The sequence below is a fragment of the Semicossyphus pulcher genome, unplaced genomic scaffold, assembly GCF_022749685.1.
Source record: "Semicossyphus pulcher isolate SPU_LCO1_2020_fin unplaced genomic scaffold, fSemPul1.0.p SCAF_4, whole genome shotgun sequence".
Classification (NCBI taxonomy): Eukaryota; Metazoa; Chordata; class Actinopteri; order Labriformes; family Labridae; genus Semicossyphus; species Semicossyphus pulcher.
Genome location: NW_027211715.1, coordinates 11,491,807 through 11,503,872, shown reverse-complemented (window position 1 = coordinate 11,503,872; position 12,066 = coordinate 11,491,807). Strand labels below are relative to the sequence as shown.

At 38.8% G+C, this 12,066-nt stretch overlaps 2 protein-coding genes across 3 annotated transcripts in view; both read left to right on the top strand.

Moving 5' to 3' along the window:
* The first annotated feature begins 202 nt into the window (after positions 1-202).
* rad23ab (RAD23 homolog A, nucleotide excision repair protein b) lies at positions 203-7,664 on the top strand. Its single transcript, XM_069679705.1, has 10 exons — positions 203-358; positions 1,880-1,961; positions 2,391-2,470; positions 3,505-3,935; positions 4,500-4,546; positions 5,084-5,211; positions 5,299-5,434; positions 5,934-6,118; positions 6,391-6,537; positions 7,003-7,664. The coding sequence occupies exons 1-10, from the start codon at positions 290-292 to the stop codon at positions 7,114-7,116; spliced, it is 1,419 nt and encodes a 472-aa protein (XP_069535806.1). The 5' UTR covers positions 203-289; the 3' UTR covers positions 7,117-7,664.
* Positions 7,665-9,782: 2,118 nt separating this feature from the next.
* The window catches only part of eps15l1a (epidermal growth factor receptor pathway substrate 15-like 1a), a 37,037-nt gene continuing 34,753 nt past the window's right edge, over positions 9,783-12,066 (top strand). For both annotated transcript variants that reach the window (XM_069679698.1, XM_069679697.1), the window contains exons 1-3: positions 9,783-9,819; positions 10,750-10,791; positions 10,946-11,035. In XM_069679698.1, coding sequence (XP_069535799.1) covers positions 9,793-9,819; positions 10,750-10,791; positions 10,946-11,035 — 159 coding nt within the window. In that variant the 5' untranslated portion in view covers positions 9,783-9,792. The remainder of the gene's footprint in view (positions 9,820-10,749; positions 10,792-10,945; positions 11,036-12,066) is intronic.

Below are 12,066 nucleotides of genomic sequence, written 5' to 3'. Positions count from 1 at the left end.
TAGCTGAACCCGATGAAGAAGAGATTGCACCTTCTAGTGGCTAATTAATTTGCCCGCTCGTAGTTGAGACATTTCCGACAGCCCTCGAAGGCGGCACCATGTTGTGCCTCACCTCCAGCACTAGATGGCCTCCCTGCCCAGCCTGCTCCGCGTTACTGAGACAGCTGAGTCACACATACATTTAGACCCAGATAAATAGATACTGGACGAAAAAGAGGGGCTACAGTCAAGAAATTGCTGTGAACACACTATTTTTTGACCCCAGCAGCCGCTGACATTGCGTCGAAAGATGCTGACGATAACACTGAAGACGCTCCAACAGCAGACGTTCAAAATAGAAATAGACCCAGAATTGACGGTGAGTAGAAGTTAGCGGGGCTGAAGTAAACACGGTCAGGCCGGGAGGGCTGGCATATAGACCATAGCATACGGGAATGATAGCTAATGTTATGACATGGCCGCGGTAAAGACTCCTTAACTCTGCAAAGGAGATAGGATAGATATTTTGTCGTTGTAAAAGTAACGCTAAATCAATGTAACAAATATGCGGTCGGACAAGTTAGCAATTCCGCAGAATCATACAGTAATTAACTGAGTTCATGTGAGGTAACGTAGCTAGAGTTAGCTTGTGTTAGACCGGAATTGAGCAAGTTTCTCTTCAATGTAAAAGCTTAACACCTAGAATTCCATTGCAAGAAATTCAAAGCGCACCAAATAATCTGGTACAGGATTGTAGCAAGAGTAATTCGCGTAATAAATGAGTACAATATGTACTTTGTGTGCCACTGGCCATCTTGACTTTGCTTGTCTCAGGACGTTAAAAATATGTACTACTGGTCGGAGGGCTTATATTGAAATCACGGACCGGAAATGTTGCTTATACTTTCGTAGAGCTTGATAATGTTTGACTTGTTTCAAACCACGAATGACGATGCAATATTTTAAACCTCCCATCTGTTTACGTGGTAATTGAAAGGCTTGTTAGTACATATTTGTTACAGGAAAGAACAAAGCTTATTAATGTTTCTAGCCATAGTTACTATCAGTAGTTTGTATTTGGTGGTAGAACAAAATAATATTTCCTGAATCATACAACATCAATTATTAACATCATTAAAAAATAGAAAGGAAAACATTATTACAACGGCAGCTTTTTTATGAACTAAAAACGCTGGTCACACACCGATGTATATATCACAGCTACATCCCTTCTTTCTATCACTGCTCCTTTTGTCTGTTCTTATATTGTACATCAGTTTATTCATTTATAAATTCTGCTTGGTAACTAAACAGTATTTTTCACCAAATATGGAAGTTTTGTATCAGTTACTCACTATGCTATTTTTGTTTTAGATTTCACTGCTTAATAGTAAACAAACTGCAAACATGGTAGTCTTTACTGAAATAAAAACAAAGAAAATACAAACGAAAAGTGCTTAAAATTCCATAGAAAGTTAGTCTAAATGCTTGAGACAACTAATGACATACAAATACAAACCATTTTATGTTCACATTGCACTCTCAGTTGGCAGGGAAACTTTTTTAAACATTCTCTCTGTCTTCACAAGACAGACAATAGAAAGGATGGCTATGGGATTAAACCCCAGAGAGCTGTAATGTAAATGACAATATAAGCAATTTCGACAGTGCTTTCTCATGAATGGATGCAGCAACATAATCTCTCCATTTACAGAATAATTACTCTAGCATACAGCTATAGCATCACTATCTGAACAACATCAATCTTTGAACCATAAAACATATCCTAACATATAAGGACCTTAAACTGTCCTGTAATTATTCTCATAAACATTTGAGTTGTTTCAGTTTGAATTATTTTATCAGCAGTAGCAATGATCCATCTGTTGATTTCTGTCAGGTGGATGCACTGAAGAAGAAAATAGAGGAGGACAGAGGAAAAGATGGATTTCCAGCTGCTGGACAAAAACTCATCTATGCAGGTGAGCCAAAGCATGACTTTGAGAGTTACTGAAAAATCAACATTGAAATACCGTATTATATTCATTTAAACAAAGGCGGACACTTTCAGGTGTCCCCAGGCAGAATAGAATGGCTTGGTTAACAACGCTCTACATGACATAGCGACCCCCCACTTTGTCCATTATTTTCTATCTTAGAACACCTTATCCTTTAATACTTACTTATAGTATTAGAACACATCTGAGAGTCTCAGTGAAGCAGCAGTGAGAACAGATGATGTGCCCAACATCTATTGTCAATGTGCACTGATTGTATATTACAGTTAATATAATTCTAAACAGTATGTAACCTTGTGACTGTTCTACTTAAAGAGGGAAAGAAATTCTTATAAAGTCTAAAAATTCACCATGAATCTTTTCTGATGTCCTGTTTTTCCTTGAATGTCACAGGCAAAATCTTGAATGATGACACCCAGCTGAAAGAGTACAAAATCGACGAAAAAAACTTTGTGGTGGTCATGGTTACCAAGGTTAGTGCCTCTTAAGATATTATCAGAGACATGTCATACTCACCACTCAGGTGCTCTGTACAGAAATATTGTTTTTATTCAGTAATAATTTGAAGGTCAATTTTACTTATCTGGTTACGGTTTCTGTTAAGCTTTTCTCAATACTCAACACTTCCTCCATCGACATTTTACATTAAAAGTATTGAAGCAGCTAAGAGGTCATCTCATTCCTGGTAAGCAACCTGTTCTGAGCTCAGCGGTGATACATTTATTTATGTTTACATGAAGAAAGAAAGAAAGAAAGAAGCTTTTTTTAAGTTACAATTGTACTGATACAGAAGTATAACATTGGAAATTATCTTTTGAATGGGTATTCCCGTATTTTGCATGGGTTTCACATTTTTGGGTGTTAATTGTTCCCACTGAAAAAGTGAAAACTGTATAATTCCGTGTTTTTCCTGAGGTACATTTTTAAAAAGGTTGCCTCTGAAATGGGCCTTTCAGAACAGCTGCAGGTTTCTACGTAGAACCTGGCTTTCGCTGAAATCGACCAATCTTCATTCACTGTCATTCACCCCAGGCTGCCTTCTTGCGCTAGCTTGTAGTCAAGTCATTGTCAAGATTTCAACTTACCATTCTGATACCTCCTGGTGATTCTGGCTTGTACACATAAGGCTGAATAACCGATCCTGGAGCAGCCATGTTTTCTACAACTTTGGAGTGACAGTGCAGTGCGGCTATGCAGTCACTCCAAATACTCAGCCAATCGTGGCTAAGATCTAACCTTTGAATGGCAAAACAGCTTGTTTGTTTAGAAGGAAGGAGAGGCTCTGAAAAATAATTAACTTAAAATATGTTTACCATTTTTAAATTGAAACAAAATTTACCAACATGATTCAAAAACATGTTACAATAATAGAAAATTGATAAAAAATATGTCCCCTTTAAACTCTTAAAAGCCTGATTTAGTTGAGTGAAATGATAATGCAGTGCTGCTACCTGTTTGGTCATCATAACCACACTAATAATGATAAGTTTACAATTTTCTTTTTTAGCCTAAACCAGCCACTCAGCCAAGTCCTCTACAAGCTGCAGCTCCAGCACCACCTATAGTCTCAGGCCAAGCTCCATCCTCTAGTCCAACACAAGTGCCCTCCACACCGACACATACAGTATCTGCACCCACACCTGCCCCACAGTCAGTGCCTCCCTCTGAAGCCCCTTCCACAGTTCCAGAAAACACCCCACAGGCCTCTGATAAGGAAACAGCAGCTCTGGACTCAAACACAGCCCCAGAATCAGCTCCAGCCTTGGCCTCAGCTTCTACTCCAGACGCCATCCCAGTCCCAGCTGCTGAAGCTGTTAAGGTACCCCAAGCCTCGGCCCCTGCTGACTGCCCGACCCCTGCTGCCCAGCCAGAAGAGAAGCCAAGGGAAGACCCTGAGAATCAACCATCTGCCACTCCAGCAGCCCTCTCTGCTGCCAGGTTAGAGGAAACCTATATATATATACTCTGAAAGTTTAATTCATCATCTGGTTGTCTGCCATCTTTAATGATCAAAAAACAATTAATTAATGATAATTACTTCATTTTATTTAATTAAATGTTATAATTAAATCCAAATAAGACTAATGATAAGACTGTTACCAGTGCAAGAAATATGTTACTTTTTGGTGTATCATTTTTAGTGGCATGGCTGTTTACCAGCTGGTCTAACATTTTGGTTTGAACTTGAGTGCGCCAACAAGTGCCTTCAAAACTGATGACATCCCCCTCAGCCTCATATGCTATTTGTTTAAGTCTTATCAGCAAATACAGGCGGATCAGATAGCTTAATTAAGGGTGGGCATGGTTAACATTATATCTGCCGAACATCAGCAACATGTAAGCATTGCTACATTAGCATAGCTAAAAGCATGATTGTGCCAAGTACAGCCTCAGTTTGATAAACTTCCTGTCGTGTTTCTTTGTTAAAATGAGCACTTACTGTAGTTGTTTGCCTTTTGGAATGTTAATTAACTCTTTTTTTCTTCACAATTTCTCTTAAAGCCTTGTTGATGAACTAGGTCTTCTTGAAGAAGCTGCATCAATACTGGGTAAGACATCTGTGTTTTTTTTCTCGCCTCTTTGCCTTAAACAACCACACTGGAACAAACATACATCATGATCAGTCTTAGTTTTTTTTTAAGAAAACAGCCTTAGTATATGGACTGTAAATGGTAAATGGACTGTACTTATATAGCACTTTTCTAGTCTTCCGACCACTCCAAGCTGCTAGTCACATTTACCCATACTCACACTCATTCACACACTAAAGACTAAGTACCAATCTCCAATCAGATCTATGCCCATTCATATCTGCTGGCTATGCCAACAGGAGCAATTTTGGGTTCAGTGTCTTGCCCAAGGGAACCTCCACATGTGACCATAGCAGTCAGGGATCAAACCCCCAACCTTTCGATTGAGAGATGACCGACTCTACCACTGAGCCACAGCCGCCCAATTAACTGGTTCATATGATGTGTCATTCAACTGCGTCACTGTGCTGTAAGAATGCAAAACAACTTATTTATTTCATCCAGTTTCCATTGATCTCCCCTGTCTCTGTCCTACCTTTTCTGTTGTTTCTGAAGTGACAGGTCCAGCCTATGAGAACCTGGTATCAGAGATTATGTCTATGGGTTATGAGCGAGAGCAGGTAGTCTCTGCACTCAGGGCCAGTTACAACAACCCAGACCGAGCAGTGGAGTATCTACTCATGGTGAGGACCTAACAAGCCTGTGTGCTGTATTTTGTGCATGCCTGCCACTGTATTCTAGAGGATGTAGTTAATGTTTCTGCACTGCAGGGTATTCCAGCAGAGGCCAGTGATCTTCCACCCCAGGAGCCAGTTAGACAAAGTGTGCCATCCAACGCCCCTGCCCCTACTACTACTACCACTACACAACAACAACAACCACGGCAGCCCCCAACAGCCTCTAATAGTAAGAACACAGGTTTATAATTTTCTATCTATGCTATTGTGTGAGGTTTTTCTTACTAAGGCTTACTTTTGGGTTGTTTAGTTGCTGGTTTCCTTCACAGGAACCTTTTCAGAAATTCAGTAACCCTACCACTGTTTTCATCTGGAGAACTTTGGTCTAGATTTAATTCATCAGTCACCATTGACAAATAAAAATGGCTGCTCTGGGGCATAACTTGTAATCTAACAAAATAATTTTCAATCCATTAACTATGACACTACATCATACATCACATCATAGTCCTTATCAACATGTGGAGTATGCTAGCTGTCTTTAAGCTTTATATTTAAGGTGTACTTATTATTATTATGTTATTTTCTTAGACCAACAACATCAAACATTATCTTATGTTATCTTATCGTATCTTATCAAGATGTTTTGGAATTTGCTCTGGCTTCCTGGAAATTCACTCGTATAACAAGAAACAACAACCATAGTAACCAGCCCATCCTTTTCCCAGCAGTGCCAGTGTCTGGCAGCCAGACTCCGTCTGCTGGTGGAGGCTCAGTGTCTACAGGGAACCCTCTGGAGTTCCTCAGGAACCAGCCGCAATTCCAGCAGATGAGACAGATCATCCAGCAGAACCCAGCCCTCCTCCCTGCCCTGCTGCAGCAGCTGGGTAGAGACAATCCGCAGCTGCTGCAGGTACCACACCAGCGTGCCCACCATGCTAGATTTGGTTTCTTTCAGGGAATAAAGTTAGGCTGCTTATAAGTGACTATTTACAAGGCATTTCTAGAAACTGTAGTTGTAGACACCGTCATGAAGGTCAGTCTACCACTGTTTTGAAAGGTGGTTGATCCATAATTGCAATTAATTCTTCTCTGTCATTTTAGCAGGGGCTGGAAACATGTATATATGTATATGTATATAAGCTGTACTATAGTATTCATATTGTTCGTGTTTATTACTTTCAGCAAATCACACAGCACCAGGAGCGTTTTGTGCAGATGCTGAATGAGCCACGAGGTGGAGACACAGGAGGGGAGGGGGCTGAGGCCCAAGGGTCACAGCAGACCAACTACATCCAGGTCACCCCACAGGAGAAGGAGGCCATTGAGAGGGTCAGTAACCAACTTCTGTATTAAGCCCCAATGAACTATCTTGCTGTTTGGATAATTGCACAGCATGTGCTGTGATCAAAATGGTATAAAATTCACAGTCAGTTTTAATAAACCTATGATAGAATTTATTTTATCTTATGCAAGATGTTGGATTCATCAAACAGTCAGTCAAGCTGCTACAAAGTGAGGAAATATTCAATATTTTTTAATGATGGGATGACCTCACACGAGTGCAAAACCGAAAATATGATTAACATAGATTTACAGGGCTAGAAGCTTGTTGCGACAGTTGAAGCCGTTGACCACTTCAGATCTATATAAAGCAACGCAAGCAGGACTAGTGTCAAGCCATCGCAAAGTGTCAAAAACTTTGCGATGGGTTCACTGACCACTGGATAAATCTGTTAAATAAAAAAAACTTGATGTATTCCTGTATCCTAAATGTGTGTATGTGTTGTGTTCCAGTTAAAAGCACTGGGCTTCCCTGAAGGCTTAGTCATCCAGGCTTACTTCGCCTGCGAGAAGAATGAGAACCTGGCTGCTAACTTCCTGCTACAACAAACATGGGATGATGAGTAACAACACGTCACCAAACACATCACCATTTAACATATGGCCGCATAGGGGATGACATCGCTGTGCAAGGTCAACGTGGGATGGATGAAGGAGAAGAAGAGAGCGTTTTTTTTTTCATGCCATGTGACTTTGGTCTGATGATGGTGATGATGACGAAGACATGCTATTACGATCATCATATGAGCTCACACTGAGCTGTGCCTCACTGCTGCTACATCATTACAGCTGCCGCTTGTGCCGAGTGAGAGGAGTCATGCAAGAAAATATGCCAGCAGTCTGCATCACCTTCACAGTCCCAACATTTATAGAGTTTCCTCTGCAGTCAGCTCACCAGCTGCCTGTAGAGCATATGTTAAACTTAGACTTGACAAATACAGTTTATGCACTACAGACTGTCTCTGTAGTGAATATAAACATGATAAAAACTAATTTCCAACATGTGTCTGCAAGACCTCCATGTTGGATTTACCTGTAAATGTGATGCGAACTGTTGACTTCACTGTTTGAGATTTAGCACTGCTTTATATTAAAGTTTAGGTCTGATCATTTAATTTCCTCTGCTTCTTTATCCTTGGAAAAACATCCCAAACAATCAAAGTATCTGAAACCAAATGAGTCCAAAGACCACAAATGTATTCTTCAGGTGGTGTTTTGGACTTAGATCAACCATGCAGACATGGTTCTATGGTTCTGAACATGGAAAATGAAACCTGGAAGGTGACTGAAATTGTTGTAGGTGTAATTTGAAATTTTGCCACCCAGTCCTGCTAGAAACAGAAAAATAGTGTGAAATATACTCTTAATTGTTAAAATAAAAACTCAGAATTACAACTATTTGAATCAAAATTTTAAATAATACTTTTCACTCACCGTGTCTTAGTATCTCATAATTTGGACTTGGAGATAAAAACATCAGATCATTTTTATCATTTAAATGTTATTTGGACTTATTGTGATTATTATTGTTGTAGTTGGTTTTTTTGCGCAGAAATGGGCTTCCAAAATCTGTAGACATCAAATCTGTCTACTGTTAGCAGGTTGCACTTATTTGGAACATACATGAATGAGTTGCTAGTTATCAGGATTTTTTGTGCTGTGGTATTGTATTTGTGGGAGAAGAGGGGACACCCAGATGCATCACTTAGCTTGAGCTGTCATTATCCTCTTTCACTGTGGAGGGGTTTGTTGTTTTATTTTTTTTACAGTTTTAAAGATTAAGATTTAAAGGTTGATAATGAAGTGCCACATAGCATGCTTTGTTAGGTCAATATTTGATTTTTTTTATTTGAAGGACAAGTTGTTTTCTGTCTCAATTTTTCCTTAGCTGGAAAATCAAACATAATCCACTTCCTACTTTCAGACAGTCTGTTTCTGTTCAGTCTGTCTCATATCACATCCTCTATGCATCTTAAAGCTGTAAGAGTTTGAGCCATTGCTCCCTCATGCCTTATGGGTTGTTAAAGACTTGAACACGTTTAATGTCACAAATGGTGTTGTAGTTTACGATATAGTGTTTCAGATATTTCACTGACAAGTGTTCTAGGACTGATGATCATTATTGTAGTTGTAGTTATTTATAATAAATCAGTTATTGTTTCAAATTGGGCTAAAGAGAATTTGAATAAGTGCTAGATGCTACAACAAAACAAAAATATATTTTTTCCAGCTTTCAGCATGTGCTTTGCTTTTTCTCCTTTTATTTCTCTTTATTGTGTTTAATTGGACATGACTGGAAATTTTGTATCATATTGTAAATGGGGGTATACATACTTTGGGATAAAAGGCACTTTACTGTGACAAAGGCAGCTCCTTAGCTGTTAGGGGTTGTTGGTTGCATGAGATTGTTACAGTTATTTATAGCATGGCAGTGGGTTAGGAATGATGGAACCACCAGTGTGGTGTTGCTCTGATCTCAGTTTATCTGTTGTTTTACCCATTTTGTCAATGTTTTGTTTTCTTTTTGGGTTTATATAAAATATGAACAATCTTAAGAACACCAGTTAAGATTTTGCTGATTAGTTGTGAAAAACTTTTGTTCCAGCATTGTGTAAAATAAATGGCTTTTACAAAGTGGGTGAGACAAGTAGATTATTTATCATGAATGAATGAAAAGCACCCATGCATACTACTGAATGCCTTGTTTGTTTCCACTGTCAGGCACTCTAACAGTTTAGTTATAACTGATGATGTTGTGTGTTGTATGCCTCCAAACAACTATCTTTCCTTTATTATCAACTATTCCTATTATCACTATGATAAATTATTCTTTATTAATTCAATTGTTTGATTGTTACAAAAATATATATATATAATTCTGTATTTATTTGATTTTTCAATCAAACACAATTTCTGAAACTCTACATATATGTCAGGATTTGTAATTCTACAGACTTTGGTATGAACTGGAAAATTTGAATGAAAGATAAACCAATTTAAGATTTAATTATTTGGCTGTTAATGATTGAAATTGAAGAACTTGAAGAAGGATGAATTACATTTAAAAAATTCAGTTTGATACAGTTAATTATATTGCAGTCAATGTAGGTAGCATAAAATAAGAAGATCTTAGTGGTGTTTGGACTACGTTCCGTCCCCGGATGATGAGGCATTGGTTTGTCCGCTAAGGGGAGTGTTGCCTTGGAGAGGGAGGGTGGGTGCGTTCCCTCAGCAACAGGGAAGATGGCAGCTCTCACATCTCTCACCCAGGTAAAGATGCAGCAATTTACGACTCCACACTAAAACTGAAGGCTAAGATATTTTTAACATGACACAGTGTTTGTAATGCATGACAATACGTTGTTATGTTTATTTGAGCAAAACATGAGCTCGGTTCGCTTCGGCTAGAATTATGGCAGTCAAATCAGGCCTATTTCAGTACCGTTAGATAGCGGGCTTGTTAGCCTCAGCTGGTACTAGCCAACCTAGCCGTGTAGCAAATTTAGCTAGGGTATGATACACTGTTTACTTGCTTATTACAAATGTAAGGATGTTATGCACCCTCTGCACGGTATACAAAGTCGAGGACACGCTATGCTGCGCACGTAAATTATGTGTAACAAAGCGTTCAAAAACTATGATAACGTTAAGTCCTTAAGCTAGCAAACCTTAGCTAACCTAGCCTTCATGCCAAATAGTGTCAGAATGGCGATATCATGCTCGTGAAGCTAGAAGGCAGGCTAAACAGTAAGCTAACCTTAGCTAACCTGGGCTAGGTTTTGATTAATGATGCTGATGTGAGTCGACTCACTAATCTTAATGTTTACTGTCGGCAAAGTTAACGTTAAGGCTGATGAGCACCCAGGGGAGCGATAGTCTTTTGCCTGCAGTGGTTGCGCAACAGTCATATAATATGGCAATGCAGTTGGTTTGTGATACCTTTGTTATTGATTGTGAGCAGTATAGATTAGACGGTATGTGATATCAACCGAAATTAGAGTAAAACGAGTATTTGAGTAAGCTCTGTTACTGGCTAAGCTAGAAATTTGAGTCAGTAACGTTATTGTTCAGCTGGTTGAATAAGTGAAAATCAAAATACATTGCTTACATTTGAACAGTACTGGTAACTGGAGGACCCTCACTACTAGAGAGAAGTGCATGGGGTTGATTTATTATGCAATAATGTTTTCTCTGTCACAGGTGTCAAGTGGGAACCCTGTATATGAGAGCTTTTATAGACAGGTAAGATGCCGGACCAATATAAAAAGCTCATATGAAAGATGTCAGATGTCTGAGAGAGAGAGTTCATTATGAAAGTCAAAGTTTAAGAAGAAAATTAGTAAATATGCATCAATGTTCTCAGACTGTGATATAAGCTGTGTGTGTTTTATTCAAGGTGGATCCTGGGAATACAGGGAGAGTGGGACCAACAGAAGCTGCCTTGTTCTTAAAAAAGTCTGGACTCCCTGACATAACATTGGGAAAGGTAGGTAGTAGGAGAAGTTACATTGTTTTCTGTACGTAGTATATCTAAAGTGCTAATGTTAGTTCTCAAATAGTTGAAAAAGTGTGTCTCTGACATGCAAGAGTTGGCTGCGGCATGTTGATCATAATTATTCTTTCTGCATTTATGGATTGTCCTTGGATTGAGAGTCTGTCATATCGACTTTATAAGCTGATTATATGTCAAGCTTGGTTTGCTGCTCGAAGCGGCAAAAAACAAATCAATTCTTTAGGGAACGTTGAAGTTAACCTGACTAGGTTTGCTAATCATATTTGTTAACTTAATTAGTGATAGCGTAAACCTGTTCAAGCTGTGGGCCAGTACGTGTACCTATGTACAGAAGTGTTGTTGTTTTTCCTACAAGGTCAAAACCTAGTCTCCTGGTTTTTCACTTCTTTGTCAGTCATCATGTTAAGTAACTGAGCAGTCTCTACCAAATTGACACCATTACATTTGAGGGCAGCTGAGTGCTAACTGGGACTTAATCTGATTATCAAAATGGTATGGACACATGGTCCATGTGTGACAGGTCAAATGTTTGGATGCTAAGCTCTACATATTTTTTAAAATTATTATTTGATTACAGGCAGTGTTTTACAATGTCTATTGTACATGTTCTTATCGTCATAATAACACAGCATTTTTATTGTAAAGCCCTACTTGCCATTGGGCCCTACAAGTTTTGAAAAAACATAACTGTAGCAAAAAATTTTAGTTTTGAGTTTTAGTTTTAAGTTGCTTTAGCAAAGGATTGCCTTGCCGTTAAACATTCTGCATGTCCTAATGTGTATTCATTATGTGGAATTTGTTTACTTTGTTTCAAGAGCCTGTAAAAAATAATAGATTTTTTCAAAAGTTATCAGGGAGGCAACTATTTCCTCTTGCACTGAGATAGTCTTGAGTTAAACAGCAGAAATGTGTCACTACTATTCTACCCACAGGGAATGTATTTTTCTATTAGTTTGATTGGTAAGTGGCAGTCAAACTCTTCCAACCCTGCAAAATACCTGGTC